The sequence below is a fragment of the Psammomys obesus genome, unplaced genomic scaffold (assembly GCF_907164565.1).
Source record: "Psammomys obesus unplaced genomic scaffold, mPsaObe1.curated_primary_1811, whole genome shotgun sequence".
In the NCBI taxonomy this organism is placed as follows: domain Eukaryota; kingdom Metazoa; phylum Chordata; class Mammalia; order Rodentia; family Muridae; genus Psammomys; species Psammomys obesus.
Window position 1 is genome coordinate 15799951 of NW_026596064.1, and position 19696 is coordinate 15819646.

Sequence of the window (19696 nt, forward strand, 5' to 3'; positions counted from 1 at the left end):
TGCAGGCAAATGGCAGGAACTAGAAAAGATAATCTTGAGTGAGGTAAACCAGAAGCAGAAAGACACACATGATATATACTCACTCATAAGTTGCTATTAGACATGTAATATAGGATAAACATACTAGAATCTATAGTCCTAAAGAAACTAAACAACAAGAAAGACCCTAGGGAAAATGCTCAGTCCTCATTCGGAAGGGCAAATGCGATAGACATTGGAAGCAGAAGACAGGGAGCAGATAGGACAAGAGCCTACCACAGATGGCCTCTGAAAGACTCAACTGATCGAGTTATCAAAGTAGAGGCTGAGTCTCATAGCCAAACTTTGGGCAAAAAACTTTTTTTCTTAATCAGTCTCCAATGAAGGCATTTAGAGAGAAAACATTCTTTACTATCTTCTCTAATTCTTTTCTCTTCTGCTGGTAGTTCAAACACTTCTTTTGTTAACTTTCCTGAACCTCAGTCAATTTAAAATTCTTAAAACTACTTAGTAAGATCTGGAGAGGACAGGAACTCCACAAGGAGAGCAACAGAACCACAAAATCTGAGCACAGGGGTCTTTCCTGAGACTGATACTCCAACCAAACACTATGCATGGAGATAACCTTAGACCCCTGCACAGATGTAGCCCATGGCAGTTCAGTTTCCAAGTGGGTTCCATTGTGATAGGAACAGGGACTGTCTGACATGAACTGATTGGCCTGCTCTTTTATTACCTCCCCCTGAGGGGGAAGCAGCATTACCAGGCCACAGAAGAAGACAATGCAGCCACGCCTGATGAGACCTAATTGACTAGGATCAGAAGGAAGGAAAAGAAGACCTCCCCTATCAGTGGACTTGGGGAAGGGCATGCAGGCAGAGGGTGGAGGAAGGGAGGGATTGGGACAGGAGGAGGGAGGGAGCCATGGGGTGGATACAAAGTGAGTAAAGTGTAATTAATAAAGAAAAAAAAATAGAAAAAAAAAGTAACAGTACACCTCTGATACTTTTATTAGCATTATAGGAAGGGATGAAAACTTGTCCATTTTACCTTCATTCACACTAAGTGCTCTTTGAGTTCACTGTTCCAGTGTTCATAGTTGTTTGATGTGATTGTCTTTATGTATCATTTTTTATTCTAAAGTAAATATATAGTTTTAAGACAAAAAACAAAACAAAACAAAAAAACTACTTGGTGAATAAAAAGCAAAGGATGAAGAAGCAGCCTGACCCATAGCTTCATCCCAACCCATTAAATCCTACCCATTGGAGAGGATAGAAAAAAAAAAGACAGCTACCACTATAAATGAAGTATGATTATATTAAACAGAGCAGTCATGTAAACACAGCCTGGCTTTAGACAGAGATCAAGATGTAGGATTGTGTATAACTAAGGAGTTGGCAATGGAGCTGATGGCAGGTGCTTGACTTTGTTATTTAATTACATCACATTCTTTTCACAAGGGTTTATTAAAAACCAAATATCAACCAACCAATAAAAGAAAAAATAGAGAGCATAAAAGAATTTGAAAAAAAAATACTAATAATATTTTGTCAACTGTGGCTTTTTAAAAACAAAAATTTAAAAACTATATAGCAATCTGATAAAAGGAAATACGCAGTTCTCCCATGGATTTAAATATTTCCCTTATGCCAAACTGAAAGATTTCTCTGAGATTATAAAGATATATCAATATAAAGAGACAAACAAACAAAACACAACATGGCTACTATAGAAGAAATCCTTTTTCTTTCTTTCTTTCCTGAGAATATTTCTACTCTCTCGTCTAGGGTAGCCTGAAACTTACTATGTAAACCAGGTTGGCTTTGAACTTGTGATAATCCTTCTGCCTCACCTTCCCAAAAGCTGGAAGTAGAGGCATAGCCTACAACACATAGCTGGAAATCATTTTCCCAGCCAAATATATCTCAATATAACATTGAATGGACTAGGGGATAGGGATAGGAAAGGAAGAGGGAGAGAGGGTGCATCTGGGAGGAGATGAGGGAGGGGGCTATAGCCAGGATACAAAGTGAATAAATTGTAAATAATAATAATAATAATAACTACATATATAATATTGGATTTCCAAACAAAAAAAAATTCAATTCATCTATGACTGTTTATCAAGGGCCACTTAGATAATTCAAATAGCTTTTGGTGCCTAAGGAACTATTAGGATTTCGATATACAAAAGAGAGAAGAAAAGAGTTCATATTTTTGGTTCTCTTGCTCTCCTTGTGGAGCTCCTGTCCTCTCCAGATCTTACTGTTTCCCACTTCTTTCATAAGATTCCTTGCATTTTGCCCAAAGTTTGGCCGTAAGTCTCAGCATCTGCTTTGATAGTCTGCAGGGCAGAGCCTTTCAGAGGCCCTCTGTGGCAGGTTCCTAACTTGTTTCTTGTTTTCTCCTTCTTCTGATGTTCATCCTCTTTGCTTTGGGATGGGTATTAAGCATTTTAGCCACAGTCCTCCCTCTTGATTAGTTTGTTTAGGTGTACAGATTTTAGTAGGTTTATCCTATATTATAGTCTATATGAGTGAGTATATACCGTGTACATCTTTCTGCTTCTGGGATATCTCACTCAGGATGATCCTTTCCAGTTCCCACCATTTACCTGCAAATTTCCTGATTTCCTTGTTTTTCATTGCAGAGTATTATTCCATTGCATAGGTGTACCACAATTTCTGTATCCGGGGGTCTTTCCTGAGACTCATACTCCAACCAAGTACCATGCAGGGAGATAACCTAGAACCCCTGCACAGATGTAGCCCACGGCAGTTCAGTGTCCAAGTGGGTTCCATAGTAATGGGAACAGGGACTGCCTCTGATATGATCTGATTGGCCTGCTCTTGATCATCTCCCCCTAAGGGGGGAGCAGCCTTACCAGGCCACAGAGGAAGACAATACAGCCACTCCTGATGAGACCTAACAGATTATGATCAGAAAGAAGGAAAAGAAGCCCTCTCCTACCAGTGGTCTTGGGGCGGGGCATGCATGGAGAAAGGAGAGGAAGGGAGGAATTGGGAGGGGAGGAGGGAGGGAACTAGATGGGGGATGCAAAGTAAATAAAGTGTAATTAACAAAAAAGAAAATAAAAAGAGTTCATATTAAAACAAATAACAGTAGTCGAATCTTCAAGGTAAGGAGTAGATGGTATCATTAGGAGATAATGAATAACATGTTCCAAATGTGCTGCTTAGCAAGATGCAGTAAATTATACTTACAACAAAGCAAACAAAAACAAAAAAACGTAAGTCAATATGTTAAGTAATCCCTATGCATAAACTAGGTATATGATTATTCTCCATTAACTCAGAATATTTTAACCTTTACTTAAAAGTTTAATTTCAGAATTAATATGTTTACTTTTAAAGGCTGGAAAATATATTTCCACACATTTTAAGTCAAAGAAAAGCATAATTTAGCATTTTCCTTTTTTTTTTATTTCCTATTGATCTAGTCTTTTCTAATTCTAATAGGTTAAGTAGTGTTTGGACTTTTCTATAGCTCTTAGCCTTGAAAAAGGTAGAAATATTCTGATCATATACTTGCATTTTGTGTATTTAACAGCAGAAAAATACTAACTTAGCTACTTGGTGTCATTTTTATTATGAATCTGATGTATTGGAAATGTATATGCTATTACTTGTATGGTTGTTTTTCACCAATCATGACCAAATTGCCTAGATACTACACAATTAACTTCTGGACTCTTTGGCAATGTTACTCTCTCATATATACCATAAATCTTATTTTGAGAAAACCATTAAGAAATGAACTGTGGATTTTATAGAATACAATTTTTAGAAAGATTTCATTTTTATTTATATTTAATGATGTGTATCCATACATGTGCGGGTATGTGTACATGATAGTGCCTGTGGAGGCCAGAAGAAGACGTCAGATTTCATGGAGCTGAAGTTACGTGTACTTGTGAGCTACCAGATGTGAGTACTGGAAACAAGTTCCTGTGCAAGAGCAGTACACGCTCTTAACCACTAAAACATTTCTCTATCCCATGAACTATACCTTTTGGCACCCAAACTTTAAAATTTTAATTGTTGTGATGCAATAGAAAAACTGTCAAGTATTCTAAGGCAATTAGAAGTCCATTAGGTGATATTATTTTATTCATCCAATCTAAAATGAAGTGTTCTAAAAGAAGTGGATGGAAAAGACTCTTTCTGCTTCTACATCCATGCTCCCTTATTATGTGACAATATACCCATACAAGAGTGGATGATAACTAGACAGATATTTTTGGTCTATATTTTTTTTTCTATCTTGTCCCACTCCTACCTTACTTAAAATTTAAGAGTATATATGATCATCTTGTTTTCACAGCTAGAAGAAATAATTTCCGTTTTCATCTTCTATCCCTGCTGTACTGTCTTTATATTAGCTTCTGTTAAAATGGGCAACAATTAATGGCCTAGATCAAAAAAGCCAATCAAAACTGTCATTATTTAGTCAAGCCTAAATTATATGTAATAAAATTTACCTCAAGATACTTATTGTCACTTATTTGGTCCTATTTACAAAATATTTCATTATTCTAAGAAGGTAAGTAATAGAAGAAAACAGCTTTTCAAACTGTCTTGAATGTTAGCCACAAAATATAAATTTTCTAAGGATGGTTTGAATACTGCGTTTAGTAATCTGAAGGTCAAGAATCAAGATGTATGTATTGAACCTAGATAAAATAAAGGGAGATGAGACAAATCAAGAATATATCATAAGTGAAAGAATATATACAAAGCCCAATATAGGTAATGATCTCCCAAGATGGCAGTCAAGGCAGAATTCCCATTCAAAAATAATCAAGAGTTTAAACTTATACAAATAACAAAAGGATATTAAACACTAATTAGGGACAAGTAGATTCCATGATTAAAATATTAATAAAGCATAAAACTTTAGAGTAAAAATGTGACATAGTTTCCAAACATTTCAAAAACATCCGCAGAAATTACTTACCTCATCGTAATAAACTCTCAGCTCTGCTCGCTTAGATTTCAAGTCCCAGAATACTACAGTACCATTTTCATAACCTATTAACAGCTGAAAAATAGTAAAACAACCATTTCTTAATTCTGACATTAATTTTAACTGTTTTCAAATAAAAAGCAATAATACTATAAAGAAAAACATGCTATGCAATACAGCCTGACTTATACTACATTTCAGCACGTGAATATGTTTCCCACTATTAAAAAATTAAAAAAAAACAAAAACATTGATATAGCAATTAAAAACAAATTAAAAGGCCAGTAAAAAGGGCCTTGTTGCAATATAAATATGACCCAAGAACTCTGCTGGGTTCTAAAGAATTAAGGAAACATGGACATATACATGACACAATATATATATATATATATATATATATATATATATATATATATATGTGTGTGTGTGTGTGTGTGTGTGTGTGTGTCTATATATGTGTGTATATATATATATATATAGTGTGTGTGTGTGTGTGCTCTGTATGTTCTTTTTTATATATTTTTAATATTAGTTACAGTTTATTAACTTTGTATCTCAGCTGTATCCCGCTCCCTCATTCCCTCCCAATCCCACCCCTCCCTCCTTCATCTCCTCCCTGCCCCTTTCCAAGTCCACTGATAGGGGAGGACCTCCTCCCCTTTCATCTGACCCTGGTTTATCAGCTATCTTCAGGACTGGCTGCAAAGTCCTCCTCTGTGGCCTAGCAGGGCTGCTCCTCCCTTGTGGGGGGGGGGGAGGTCAAAGAGTCCGCCATTGAGTTCATGTCAGAAATAGTTCCTGTTCCCCTTACTAGGAAAACCCACCTGGATACTGAGTTACCATGGGCTATGTCTGAGCATAGGTTCTAGATTATATCCATACATGGTCCTTGGTTGGACCACTGAAACAGAAAGTTCACTGAGCATAAGCATCCATCACTCTTTATGCCCTGACTGTGGATATAAAGTGACCTGCATCATCTTGCTTCTATCTCTGTGCCTTCCTCACCATGGTAGACTTTTTTTCAACTACTTATCAAAAATAACCTCTTAATTCCATAAGTTACATTGGTCAGATAATTTGTTGCAGCAATAAAGGAAATAACTACCAATACACTGGTGTTCATCTTTAAATCAATATAAAGTATTTGAAAAATAAGTCTCCCTTTTAAGAGGAAAATTTGGAACAGGTAAAATTTAAATATTATCAAAAATATATTCGTAATCATTCTATGTTTTTATTTATTTTATGTGAATGATGTATTGCCTGTATAGTATGTGTATCACATGTATGCCTGGTGCATGTTGAAAACAGAAGAGAGAGTCAGAGTCCCTGGAACTGGAGTTAGAGTCAGTTGTGAGCCATCAAGTATGTGCTGTGACCTGAACCAAGACCATCTTCAAGAGTAAGAAGTACTCTCAACCACTAAGCTACTGCTTCCTTCCCTAGAGTTACTTTTGTGATATACATTATGCTTATACCCAAATGCTTAATTATAGAGCTATAGATGATAATGTTTATAGATGATAAAATTTGAAAAAGAGTTATACTTTTTGATATGCTAAATTAAATAACTTTTAAAATGTTAAAATACCAAAGTTATACATAACTGAATAATATTGCCTAAAGTCAAATTCATGTAAGCTCTTATATGCTATAGCAAACTATACTTGAAACAAATCAACTCTGTACATATGAAAGAACACAGTGAAAAATAAGACAAATTTTTATCTAGTATGTGGATAGTATGGTAGCACTGTGATTTTTTTCTAAAAAATTATTTTCTTTTGGAGAAAGTTAATTTATTCTTTGTTAATTTCATACAAGGTTACAATTTTTTAATTAATTTTTTATTTTCTATATTAATTACCATTTATTCACTTTGTATCCCAGCTGTAGCCCCTCCCTCATTTCCTCCCTTATCTTCTCCCATGCCTCTCTACAAGTCCACTGATAGGGGAGGTCCCCCTCCACTTCCATCTGACCGTAGCCTATCAGTTATCTTCAGGACTGGCGGCATTGTCTTTCTCTGTGGCCTGGTAAGGCTGCTCCGCCATCAGGGGGAGGTGATCAAAGAGTCAGCCACTGAGTTCATGTCAGAGACAGTCCCTGTTCCCCTTACTAGGGTACCCACTTGGAGACTGAGATGCCATGGCCTACATCTGAGCAGGAGTTCTAGGTTATCTCTGTGAATGGAATATCTGTGTCAGAAAAGACCCCCGGTCCCAGATTTTTCAGTTCTGTTGCTCTCCTTGTGGAGCTCCTGTCCTCTTCATGTCCCACTATCTCCCCCTTCTTTCCTAGGATTCTTTGCACTCTGCCCAAAATTTTTTTAAATATCATTTTAACAAAAACAAAAACAACAACAACAAAAACAATGGTGCAATCATTACAATTTCAACCACAGATATATTTAAAATTTTTAAAAGATTTTTAAAATTCTTTCAAATTTTTATAAGTAATTATCAAAAGAAAAAAAAATACCTTGTCTAGAAAACACTGGGGAGAACCTTAGTACGCATTAAGATATTAAATATTAAATTTCAAACAATCAAAATTATAGGCACTACAATGAAGTAAAATCAAAGTCAGTAACAAAAATATTTTAGGAACAGTATTTTTAAATAAGTAAAGCACAAACACATAAAGTATTTTTTAAAGTTTGAAAGTAAGGAACAAAATATCACACATTGCTTGATCACCTAACCCACTATGTTGTTCTGGGGACCAGCGAAGTCCTTACATGGAAGTCAGGTAAGAACTCCCAGGACCAATCAGCCTGCTGCCTGCTGCCTGCTGCCTTCCATCAGCAACACTACCCCCTACATTGCTCAGGGATTACATGGAGGCTGACTGGAACTCTATATAGGGACCTTAGTTAGAGTCAGTCTGCCTGACTGCTACCCCACCCACTCTCTGTACTACTCCCTAGCTTAACTGAGACAACTTCTTACACTCCACTTTCAGATCAACACAGAGTGGCCTCAAGGTTGTAAGGCAAACACAATTTAGCTCACCTGTAACCTGAGAAGCTGGGTCACAACAAAGGGAAAAAAAATCTAAACATCCACTCAACAAAGACAAGACCAGATACTCACACCATTGACTTAATCCATTCAACAAAACAAGACCAGATAACCACACCATTGACTTAACTCAAGATGCTTAGGTCCCACTGCATTAACAATCTAAAATAGGAAAATAAAGTTAAGATATATAATCTCTAAGGAGAAAAAAGTCAAACCGAAGTAAAACTCAATATGAAAAATTCAGGAAGTTGAACAAAAAGCTAAAAGGAAAGCTTCAACAACAGACTGGACCTGAAATCAACAAGAAAATATCAGGTCTTGAAGAAAGGGTAGAAGAAGTAAGTCAATCAGTCAAAGACAATGTTAAATCTAAAAAATTCAGGAAAGGACCATGGAGGAACTCGGAGGCCCTGTGGAAGTACCAAAGTTATGATTCAAGGGTAAAAAAGAAGAAACCCAAATCAAAGGCATAGAAAATATTTTCAACAAAATCATAAAAGATTTCCTAAATCTGAAGAGATGTTTCTCTAGATATGCAGAACACCAAATACATAGAACTAGAGAAGAAACTACCCACATAACATAATAATCACAACATTAAATGTACAGAAACAAAACAAAACTAAAAGTTGCAGGTCAATATAAAGACAGACCAATCAAATAATACCTTACTGTTCAATGAAGAAAATTCTAGAACCAAAAAGGCCTAAGAAAACACCACCACAAAAAACAAAATAACAGAAATTAATAATATTGTTCAACAATAACTCCTAATATTAAAGATCTCAATCCCTAAATAAAAACAAAGAATTATAGATTGGATTAGAAAATAGATCAACACTTCCTGGCAGGGCAGCCTCACCAGGTCGCAGGGGAAAAGGATACACAATCTTGACGTGACTTGATCTGCTGGTGTAGCTTGGTAGAGGGAGGGTTCCCCCTTTCTGAGGAATAGGGAAAGGTAGTGAGTGGGAAGAGAGAAGGAGGGTGGGACTAGGAAGAGAGGAGGAAGGGGGCTACAATCAGGATGTAAAGTGAATAAATTAATTAATTTTTAAAAATAAAAGCAAATAGGATCAACCCTTTTACTTCCTCCACGAAACACTTCACTGTGGAGTTGGTGGTGTTACTGTGTTTCTATGCTTCTTTTCTTTTAATTTTTTGTTCTGAATTTATCTGTATCTTGTGTTTTCTTGGGTGTAGTTGTTTTCATTGGGTTAGAGTTTTCCTTCTAGTATCTTCTGTAGGGCTAGGTTGCTGTGTATTGTTTAAGTTTAGTTTTGTCATGGAATATTTTGTTTTCTCCATCTATGTTGATTGAAAGCTTTGCTGGGTATAGTAGTCTGGGTTGGCGTCTGTGGTCCCTTAAAGTCTGCATAACATCTGCCCAGGCCCTTCTGGCTTTTACAGTTTCTGTTGAGAAGTCTGGTGTGATTCTGATGGGTGTACCTTTATATGTTACTTGGCCTTTTTCGCTTACTGCTTTTTTAATTTTTATTTTCTTATTAATTACACTTTATTCATTTTGTATTCCCCCATAAAACCCTCCTTCCTCCCCTCCTAATTCTACCTTCCCTCCCCTTCTTCATGCATGCCCCTCCCCAAGTCCACTGATAGGGGAAGTCCCCCTCTCCTTCCTTCTGATCTTTGTCTATCAGATCTCATCAGGAATGACAGCATTGTCATCTTCTGTGGCCTGCTAAGGCTGCTCCCTTCCCCCCTCAGGGGGAGGTGATCAAAGAACAGGCCAATCAGTTTATGTCAGAGGCAGTCCCTCTTCCCATTACTCTGGAACCCACTTGGACACTGAACTGCCATGGGCTACATCTGTGCAGGGGTTCTAGGTTATCTCCATACATGGTACTGGGTTGGAGTATGAGTCTCTGGAAAGACCCCTGTGTTCAAATTTTTTGGTTCTGTTGCTCTCCTTGTGGAGCTCCTGTCCTCTCCAGATCTTACTATTTCCCTCTTCTTTCATAAGATTCCATGCACTCTGCCCAACAGTTGGCCATAAGTCTCAGTATCTCCTTTGATAGTCTGCAGAACAGAGCCTTTCAGAGGCCCTCTGTGGCAGGTTCCTAACTTGTTTCCTGTTTTCTTCTTCTTCTGATGTCAAGGATAAACCTATTAAAATCTGTACATCTAAAGAAACTAACCAAGAGGGAGGGCACTGACTAAAATGCCCTTACTGCTTTTAATATATTTCCTTTGTTCTGTAGGTTTAATGTTTTGACTATGACATGACATGAGGAGTATCTTTTCTGGTCTAGTCTATTTGGTGTTCTGTAGGCCTCTTGTATGCTGATGGACATCTCTTTCTTTAAGTTGGGAAAATTTTCTTCTCCCATTTTCTTGAAAATATTTTCTGGACCTTGGAGCCTGGAACATTCTTTTTCATCTATTCCTATTATTCTTAGATTTTATCATTTCATGGCATCCTTGATCTCTTGGATATTTTGTGTTTGAAACTTTTCCGATTTTACTTTTTCAGTGATCAGTCCTCACTCAGAAAGGTAAATGGGATGGACATCTGAAGAAGGAGAAAACAGGGAACAGGACAGGAGTCTACCACAGAGGGCCTCTGAAAGACTCTACCCAATAGGGTATCAAAGCAGATGCTGAGACTCATAGCCAAACTTCAGGCAGAGTGCAGGGAATCTTATGAAAGAAGGGGGAGATAGAAAGACCTGGAGGGGACAGGAGCTCCACAAGGAGAGCAACAGAAGCAAAAAAATGTGGGCACAGGGGTCTTTTCTGAGACTGATACTCCAACCAAGGACCATTCATGGAGATAACCTAGAACCCTTGCACAGATGTAGTCCATGGCAAGTCAGTGTCCAAGTGGATTTCCTAGTAAGGGGAACAGGACTGTCTCTGACATGAACTGATTGGCCTGTTTTTTTATCACCTCCACTTGAGGGGGGAGCAGCCTTACCAGGCCACAAAGGAAGACAATGCAGCTAGTCCTCATGAGACCTGATAGGCTTGGATCAGATAGAAGGGGAGGAGGACCTTCCCAATCAGTGGACTTAGAGAGGGGCATGGGAGGAGATGAGTGAGAGAAGGTAGGTTTGGGAGGGAATGAGAGAGGGGGCTACAGCTTGGATACAAAGTGAATAAACTGTAATTAATAAAAAAATTAAAAATAAAAAAGAAACATTTAATGGTGTTGTCAGATCACCATTAATGATCTGATCAAAACCACCATAAGGTACAGGATGGAAAAAGATATTCCAAATAAATGGAACTAAGAAACAAGCAGATGTAACTACTGTAATATCTTATAAAATAGCCTTCAAAACAAAACTAATGAGAACAGATGGGAAAAACATTTCAAACTCCTTCAAGAAAAGTCTAACAAAGGATATCAAGAGCAATAAAAACTACAGAAAGCAGACAAACATGGAAACTAAACAATATAGTACTGAATGAATGTTAGATCATAGCATAAATAAAAACTAAATTTTTAAAATTTAATGAAAATAAAAACAGAACATATTAAAATCTATAGGTCACAATGAAGGCAGTCAGTCCTACAAGGAAAGTTTATGTATTACTAAGTACCTACATAAAAAATGTGGAGAGAGCTCATATTAATAGCATAATGATCCACATAAAAGACTTAGAAAAACAAGATCAAACAGCACCTAAAAAAGTAGATGGAAATTAATAAAATACAAACAAAAATAAAGAGTCAAGTAAATTAAGGATTGGTTCTTTGAAAAGGTAAACGAGATTAACAAAACTTAATCCAAATTATCCAAAAGGTAAAGATGGAGAGGATCCAAACAAATAGAATCAAAGAAGAAATATTAAAATAGACACCGAGGAAATTCCAAGAATCATAAGGACCTTCTTTAAAAATTTATATTTTTACACCAGTCGGTCAGAATTGCCAAGATCAATACAACAAATGGTGAATATATGGAATAAAGTGAGCACTCATTTACTCTTAGTGGGAGTGCAAACTTGTACAGACACTGTGGAAGACAGTGTGACAGTTCCTCAGGAAGCTGGGGATAGATCCACCTCAACATACAGCTATATCGTGTTGGTATCTATACGGGGCATATACACAAAGAACTCTTCACTCTGCTATAGAGATACTTTGAACAGTCATGTTTCACCGTTATTCTATTCTTTATAGACAGAAATTGGAAACACCTAGATGTTCTTCAATGAATCAATGGATAGAGAAAATGTGGTACGGATACACAATGGAATATTACTTAGCCATTATTTATGAAATCCATAAGTTAAATGGATGGGGTTAGAAAAAAAATATCCTGATCAAGGAAACTGGCCCCCAAAGGACAAATATGGTATGGTAACCAGATGATACATGAACTGTTAGCACAAGACTCAGTTCAAAGTACACCGCCCATCTGCATAAAATAGACCATTTTCTTTTTTAAGTGTAATTTGGATAGCTATGCTCAGTGATTTGGATTAATGCTGTCTTTGGTTTCCTGACATTGTAATTAGAGGTATAGCAGGAAGGGAGAACTCAAGGTCCTGATAACTATCTCCACCTGCCAAGATTATTATCACAGGCAATCCTGTGTCTCTGAAGTTGCTGCAGAAATTAGAATACTTAGACTTGAATGATATAATGATACAGTGCTGTTGGAGAAGGTTATATCCTTTTCTGAATTTCATTGTGTAGATTCTGTAAAAACCCTCTTGGATCAAGTTTTGTAATAGATGATCATTTACCATCTGGTTGCTTAGTTCATATGATTTACCGCTTACTGGAGGACCACAACATTGGTTTTGGATTTGCTAATACTAATGCCTGCTCTGACCTTTCACATAATTGTCCTGAAAAAAATTTTCTCGTAAAAATGATCAGTAATGTTCCTATTTATATTTGTATTCTGTATGTATTTACAGAGCATTTCAGAATCTTTCTTCAAGGGCAACAGGCTCTCCTTTTCATCATTATATTCAGGATGTGAGAATTGACTCACATTTGGAAGGTTGATGAGATGTCATTTTTTTCCACGTTGGTGAAAATATTAAGAGAAAACTACTCTCTGCCTTTTTTCTGATTATGCAACTCAAACAACATCTCAATCAAATCCCTGCCCACCTAATTTTGTTCTTAGAAGCATCGTGCATGCCGCTCTAGCTTAGCTGCTTGTCATAGTAATTTATGCCCATGCTGCCAGATGGTTAAATATTGCCACCTGGCCTCTACCAATCTAGATATTTAATCTTCATTGATATTATGGAGACTGGCTCTTTGCTATCATTTCCTACTGTCAACAAAGGCCTAAAAAGATATCGACTACCTAGCTTTATTAATATGTAACATGCTTTTCCAGAGTAATCCTTCCTTAGGAGAAACAGTATCCTTAGAAGCCACCTGGGGAGCAATGAGGAGGGGGCTTAGTTGAACAAATAATATATTCATTTTAATACTCTCAATTCCTGTTTTTTTCTGATCCCTTCCTTAATACTATACCAGACAGTAGAGTTGGAATCTCTAGTTACCATATGTCTCTGTTGAGTCAAGGCTTCAAAGTACTATCCCTGCAATCTACTATGGTATGTGTCCTCACCAAATTATATTCCAAGCTATACTCTATGTAAATGAACTGACTACTATATAGCCACCAAGTTCAAACCCTTAGAAATCATTTATAAAGACATTTTTTGTTGCCTGACAACATCAGGGTCTTCAGTTTCTTTTGTAAATATTTGACTTATGTATATTCTGTTTCCTCATAGAGTAAGAGTTAAGCATCAATGATTGATTGCAGTGACAGCTGAGGTCTTATTCTGGTTTGATACCTGTGTTAATGACTCCAGGTATCCTTTTGAATACAAATATCAGCCTCCTAACAAAGAAAACCTGTTTTCTCTAAGTAACTTGAAAGTGATATTCTGCTGGCCAAATGGGTTCAGGGAGATGGAGGCTGGTACAGAGTTACAGATTTCTCAGGTTGATCTGTCTAAATTTCCCTATCCTGGGTGTGATAGTTCAAAGGATGATTTTTAAAAAACATATTGATTAAAAAATTTGATATGTATTCCGATTTTTTTTGAAATAAAGTCTTTAAAATGGATTTATTAGTTAAAAATCTTGAGATGAAATTATCTGTACTTAGGATGGACCAAATACAATGACTGGTAACCTTGTAAGAAAAGGAGAGGACACAGAGAGACAGAAAAGACAGTCATAAGAAGGTAAATGCAGACGCTGGAGTTGTATTTCCTCCAGTCAAAGAATAGCTAAGCTATAAGAGGCAACTCAAATAACAACACATGCTGGAGAGGTTGTGGAGAAAGGGGAACCCTCTTCCATTGCAGATGGGAATGTAAACTGGTACAGCCACTTTGGAAATCAATCTGGTGCTTTCTCAGACAATTAGGAATAGTGCTTCCTCAAGACCCAGCTATACCATTCCTAGGCATATATCCAAAAGTTGCTCAAGTACACAACAAAGACATTTGCTCAATCATGTTTGTAGCAGCTTTATTTGTAATAGTCAGAACCTGGAAACAACCCAGATGTCCATCAACGGAGGAATGGATACAGAAATTGTGGTATTCTTATACCATGGAATACTACTCAGCATTCAAAAACGTGGAAATCATGAAATTTGCACACAAATGGTGGGATCCAGAAAAGATCATTCTGAGTAAGGTATCCCAGAAGGAGAAAGACACATATGGTATATACTCACTTATATAGACCTATAAGATATGATAAACATAAGGAAATCTATACACCTAAAGAAGATAAACAAGAAAGAAGACCCGGGGTAAGATGATCAATCCTCACTTAGAAAGACAAATGGGATGGGCATTGGACATGGGAGAAAACAAATAACAGGACAGGAGCCTACCACAGAGGGCCTCTGAAAGACTCTACCTAGCAATTTATCAAAGCAGATACTAAGACTCATAACCAAACCTTTGGAAGGGTGCAGGGAATCATATGAAAGAAGGGGGAGTTAGTACGATGTGGAAAGGATAGGAGCTCCACAAGGACCAAATATATCTGGGCACAGGGGTCTTATATGAAACTGTTTATCCAACAAAGGACAATGTATAGATATAATCTAGAACCTCTGCTCTGAGGTAGCCCGTGGTAGCTCAGTATCCAAGTGGGTTCCCTAGTAAGGGGAACAGGGACTATTTCTGAGATGAACCCAATGGCAGGCTCTTTAACCTTCCCCCCCTCCTGGGGGAGGAGCAGTCCTGCTAGGCCACAGAGGAGGACTTTTCAGCCAGTCCTGAAGATACCTGATAAAACAGGGTCAGATGAAAGGGGAAGAGGTCCTCCCCTATCAGTAGACTTGGAAAGGAACAGGGAGGAGATGAGGGAGGAATGGTGGGATTGGGAGGGAATGAGGGAGCAGGATACAGTTGGGATACAGAGTTAATAAAATGAAACTAATAATAAAAAGAAAAAAAAAGAAATAAAGAAAACTATCCCCTAGGGCTTTTAGAGGGAACCTGGCCCAGCCAGTACACTGAGTCAGATTTCTGGCTTCTAGAAATATGAAAAACAAAATAAATTTATTGTTTTAAGTCAAAGAGTCTGTGGTCATTTGTTATGGTAGCACTAAGACAAAAATGTATAAGAAGCTGGGGTAATGTTCTTTCTAATAACGACACTGGCCGATGAGCATGATAACAATTGGTTTCCTCATAAACAGTTCTTGAGCCCAATTTTGGCATAGTTTTTCTAAAGAGGAAAGCAGTAAGAGTTCCTCTAAAAATACCTTGAAATGCCCTTGAGATGAGGTAAATCAGTCATCAACATCTGGGATGATGTAGCCAGAATAAAGAGCAAATGCTACTGTAGTGCTTAGTACTGACAAGGCATGTGCTTAGCATGCACAAGAAACTGGGTCTGATACTCAGACCCATAAGAAAGTCCTTCACTTGACAAAAAAAAAAAAAAAAAAAAAGCTCTTTATTGTGTAAGTAAGGTTAGATGTTGAAATGGAAGAGGTGCATGAAGTCTTCCAGATGGGCCTAAACTAACACAATGCGTCCTTAAGAGAGGAGAATTTTCCTCAGGTGTGATCAGACAGAGATTGCTGTCATGGACAAAGCTGGGGATATAGTTCATTATTAGCTCTAAAAATCAGAGAGAACTACAAAGAACTTGTGAAGCTTGTGAAAAAGCAAGAAATCACATCTTTTCTAGAGTCGCCTAAAGGAGTTCAGTTCAGTGAGGCTCCTGTTGGCTTTCTGGCACACAGAACTGTAACAAAATAAATTTTTGTTATTTTAAGCCACTCTAATATGATAGCTTATATCAGTACCAGAAAACTAATACAAAGCCATCCAAAAATCTATTATAGATAACATCATTATAACTGTCATTAACTCATATCCAAGTATTTGGTCTCCTACTTTCCAGCCTTTTCAGGAGTCTTCACACTAGTTAATCAGACAAAAATGTGCAAATAATTATGATTTTCTTGTATGCCAGGATTTGATGTGACTCCACTTGATATCTTCAACAAATTCTTTGGTTTTTTTATAGAAGACGATCTAACTATGAGAATCCCATCCAGGTGCCAACAATCTAGACAAGGCCTCAGCAAACTTTTATATAAAGGACCAGATAGCAATTATTGTAGGAAACGAAGGTTATTTCATCTAGGCACTAATGCTTAGCTTTGTTCTTAAGGTAAGAAATAGGCTGCAGGTACTATGATTTACTGTTGTCTGAACCAGAGTTCTGTAGAAATAAGCCTGAGGCGAGGTTCTTATGAGAATATTTCATGAAAAATCGACTCTCTGGCTTGCGGTACTAAAGGGAAAGTGAAGTGAAGTGAAGTAGAAGTAAAATGACTCAGAATTATGCTAACCGTTACTTCGTGGGGAGAGTCAGAAGAGACACATCAATAACTCTCTGGCAGGTGTTTCATCAGTATAGACTTGTGTCCTCGTCTCTAATTCATGACTCAGAACAACCGAGCTAGAGGGAGGGAAATAGTTCTTTCCCTATCTCTTGTCTGACATTGGCTAAAGTCCTTCCATTGGAAGTTAGCATATCTTCACTAGACAGCCATGTCATCTGACCCATGTAGACATTTTTAGATAGGGCAGAAGGTTTACTTTATATTGTATAATACCTTGTGAATCCAGAATTCGTGAGAAAAGCCAGGTGTGCCGGGTGTAGCTGGTGAGCTTCAGGAGGGTAGTACTGTAAGAAGTTTATGAACCTGCCAAACCTGAAGTGAAGCAAGCACGGAAGTGTTTGGGAGACAACACTGACAGAATCCAAAAAGATGGGCTCATTATGATTTACCATATAGAAGTTTAAGAACAGTACCCTTCTCCATTTGACAGACTGATGTTCAAATTTCTTAGAAATAGTGTCTTGGAGGAAAGATGTTCTGTTGTTGACTATATGACACTATCTTGCTTCCATAGGAACCTGACGTCAGTACTTGGTTAGTGTTCTTACATCACATCAAGCCTCCAAGGAGTCTCTCTTTCTACATTGAATTTATCTCATAAAAGCAAAAGAAATGTTTAAATAAGAGGATCTATCAACATATTTCAACAAATTAAAAAGTAAAGAATGCTTAGCCCGATACATGCAGAAACCTATTGAACAAACTTCAACACCACTTATAATTTAAAACTCTCAGTACTAGAAATACATGGAATATTTTTGTTCTTATTGGTAGGAGGGTGAGGGTAGGGACAGAATCTAGGGCCTCAACTTATTAGATAAATCTCTAAACCCAGAAATAACTTGCTTTTATTCAATAATGTGCTAGACTACGATTGGGATGTAAAATGAATAAATAAATAAATTTTAAAAAATAATGTGCTAATCACATCATCTGAAAATAGTGATACTTTGGCTTCTTCCTTTCTGATTTGTATCCCCTTGACCTCTTTTAGTTGTCTTATTGCTCTAGTTAGGATTTCAAGTACTATGTTGAAGAGATAAGAAGAGAGTGGGCAGCCTTGCCTTGTCCTTGATTTTAGTGGGATTGATTTAAGTTTCTCTCCAAAGACCTGGAGGAGTCAAGAGCTCCACAAAGGAGACCAACATAGCCAAGAATCTGAGCTCAGGAGGTCCTGCAGAGACTGATGAATCAAACAAGGACCATTCATGAAGAGGACTTAGACCCCTGCTGAGATGTAGCCCATCGGCAGCCCATTCTCCATTGGGGGTCCCTAGTAAGAAGAGCAGGGGCAGTCTTTGACATGAACTCAGTTGCCTACTCTTTGATCACCTCCACCCAGGCCACAGAGAAAGAGAATCCAGACAGCCCTGATAAGACCTGATAGGAGAGGGTCAGATAGCAGGAAAGGAGGACCTCCCCTATCAGTAGATTAGGGGAGCGACATTGGGTGGGGGGGAAAAAGGAGGGTGGGGCAAGGAGAAGATGAGGGAGGCAGCTACAGCAGGGATACAAAGTGAATAAATTGTAATAAATAATAAAGAAAAAATCCAACCACACACAAAAAAATAATGTGCTAGGTCCTGGCCAACAAAACAAGATACATAACTATCTATGTTGAAAAGGAAGAAAACAAAAGCATTTGTTATACTTTTATAATTTGTACAGAGAAATCTAAGGGCAGATACTAAAAACATTAAATGATGCTGCAATTTTTAAAACACAGTATTTTTATATACTAACAATAATCAGCTTATTATCAAACTGACTTAACAAAAATTAAGTCAGGGACAGCAATATGGAATCAGCAGGAAAAGCACCTGCAGCCAAATTTGATAACCTGAGTTTGAACCCTAGAACTTACATAAGAGAAGACCAACTCCATAAGCTGTCCTCTGACCTCCATACATACACACACACACACACAAAAAATGTAAGTGTAAAAAAAATGATCAGAACAGCATTAAATCTAAAATAGTATACAGAGATAATCTAACAAAAAGATTACAATTTTTATTTTAAAATTGTAGTTATTTAAAAACATAAAAGAAAAGCAAATAAATCATTTTCAAAAATGGAACTTGCATATCAGTGAGAAATTTGACCCAATGAGTGGAATATTTAAATACACAAAGCAAAAGCATATCCCTATGACAAAACAACGTAAAATAATTTATGCAGAAGTTAAACTTAAAATTACAAAGCATAAGTACTTAAACTTGATGGAAAAACTAGGATTGTGGTTTTTCTCAAGAAAGGAAAGATTTACTAAACCAAAGGCAAGATGAAAAGATTAACAAAATTGAATATAGTGAGAACAAAAACCTGGTCTTACAAGAAGGCGGGATTCACCGTGGGCGATAGACTAACACGCTGTAGAGCAGCACGTTGGCCTTGGTGTTCTGGCATCAATATTCATGTATTTTATAATCCTTTTTAATTATCAAAACACATGGATCACAGACTGCATTCTTCCAGAAAAACTTTGATAACACGCATGAGTGCACACACACACACACACACACACACACACACACACACATACATTTTACCATTTTCCCCGGTACCACGTCCACTGCCCGCCCCAGCTTTGTACCTATCTGCTCAGGCTCTTGTTCTTGGGCATGTAGTATACATGAACTAATACAGATGCATCGTCGCATAGTTTTATACCTCACTGCTCTAGAATTTTCTTTGTAAAATGTTCCTTAGTAAATGTTCCACTATGTGCATACCAACATTCATTTATTTAACGCTTGATTATTATAAATATTATTGCTTAGTCATGTAAATATTATGGATATATGA

General features: G+C 37.2%; 1 protein-coding gene across 1 annotated transcript in view; it reads right to left on the reverse strand.

The window, feature by feature from the left end:
* The window catches only part of Stxbp5l (syntaxin binding protein 5L), a 278666-nt gene that overhangs the window by 142132 nt on the left and 116838 nt on the right, over window positions 1–19696 (reverse strand). The window contains exon 8 of the mRNA XM_055625237.1: window positions 4960–5043. Coding sequence (XP_055481212.1) covers window positions 4960–5043 — 84 coding nt within the window. The remainder of the gene's footprint in view (window positions 1–4959; window positions 5044–19696) is intronic.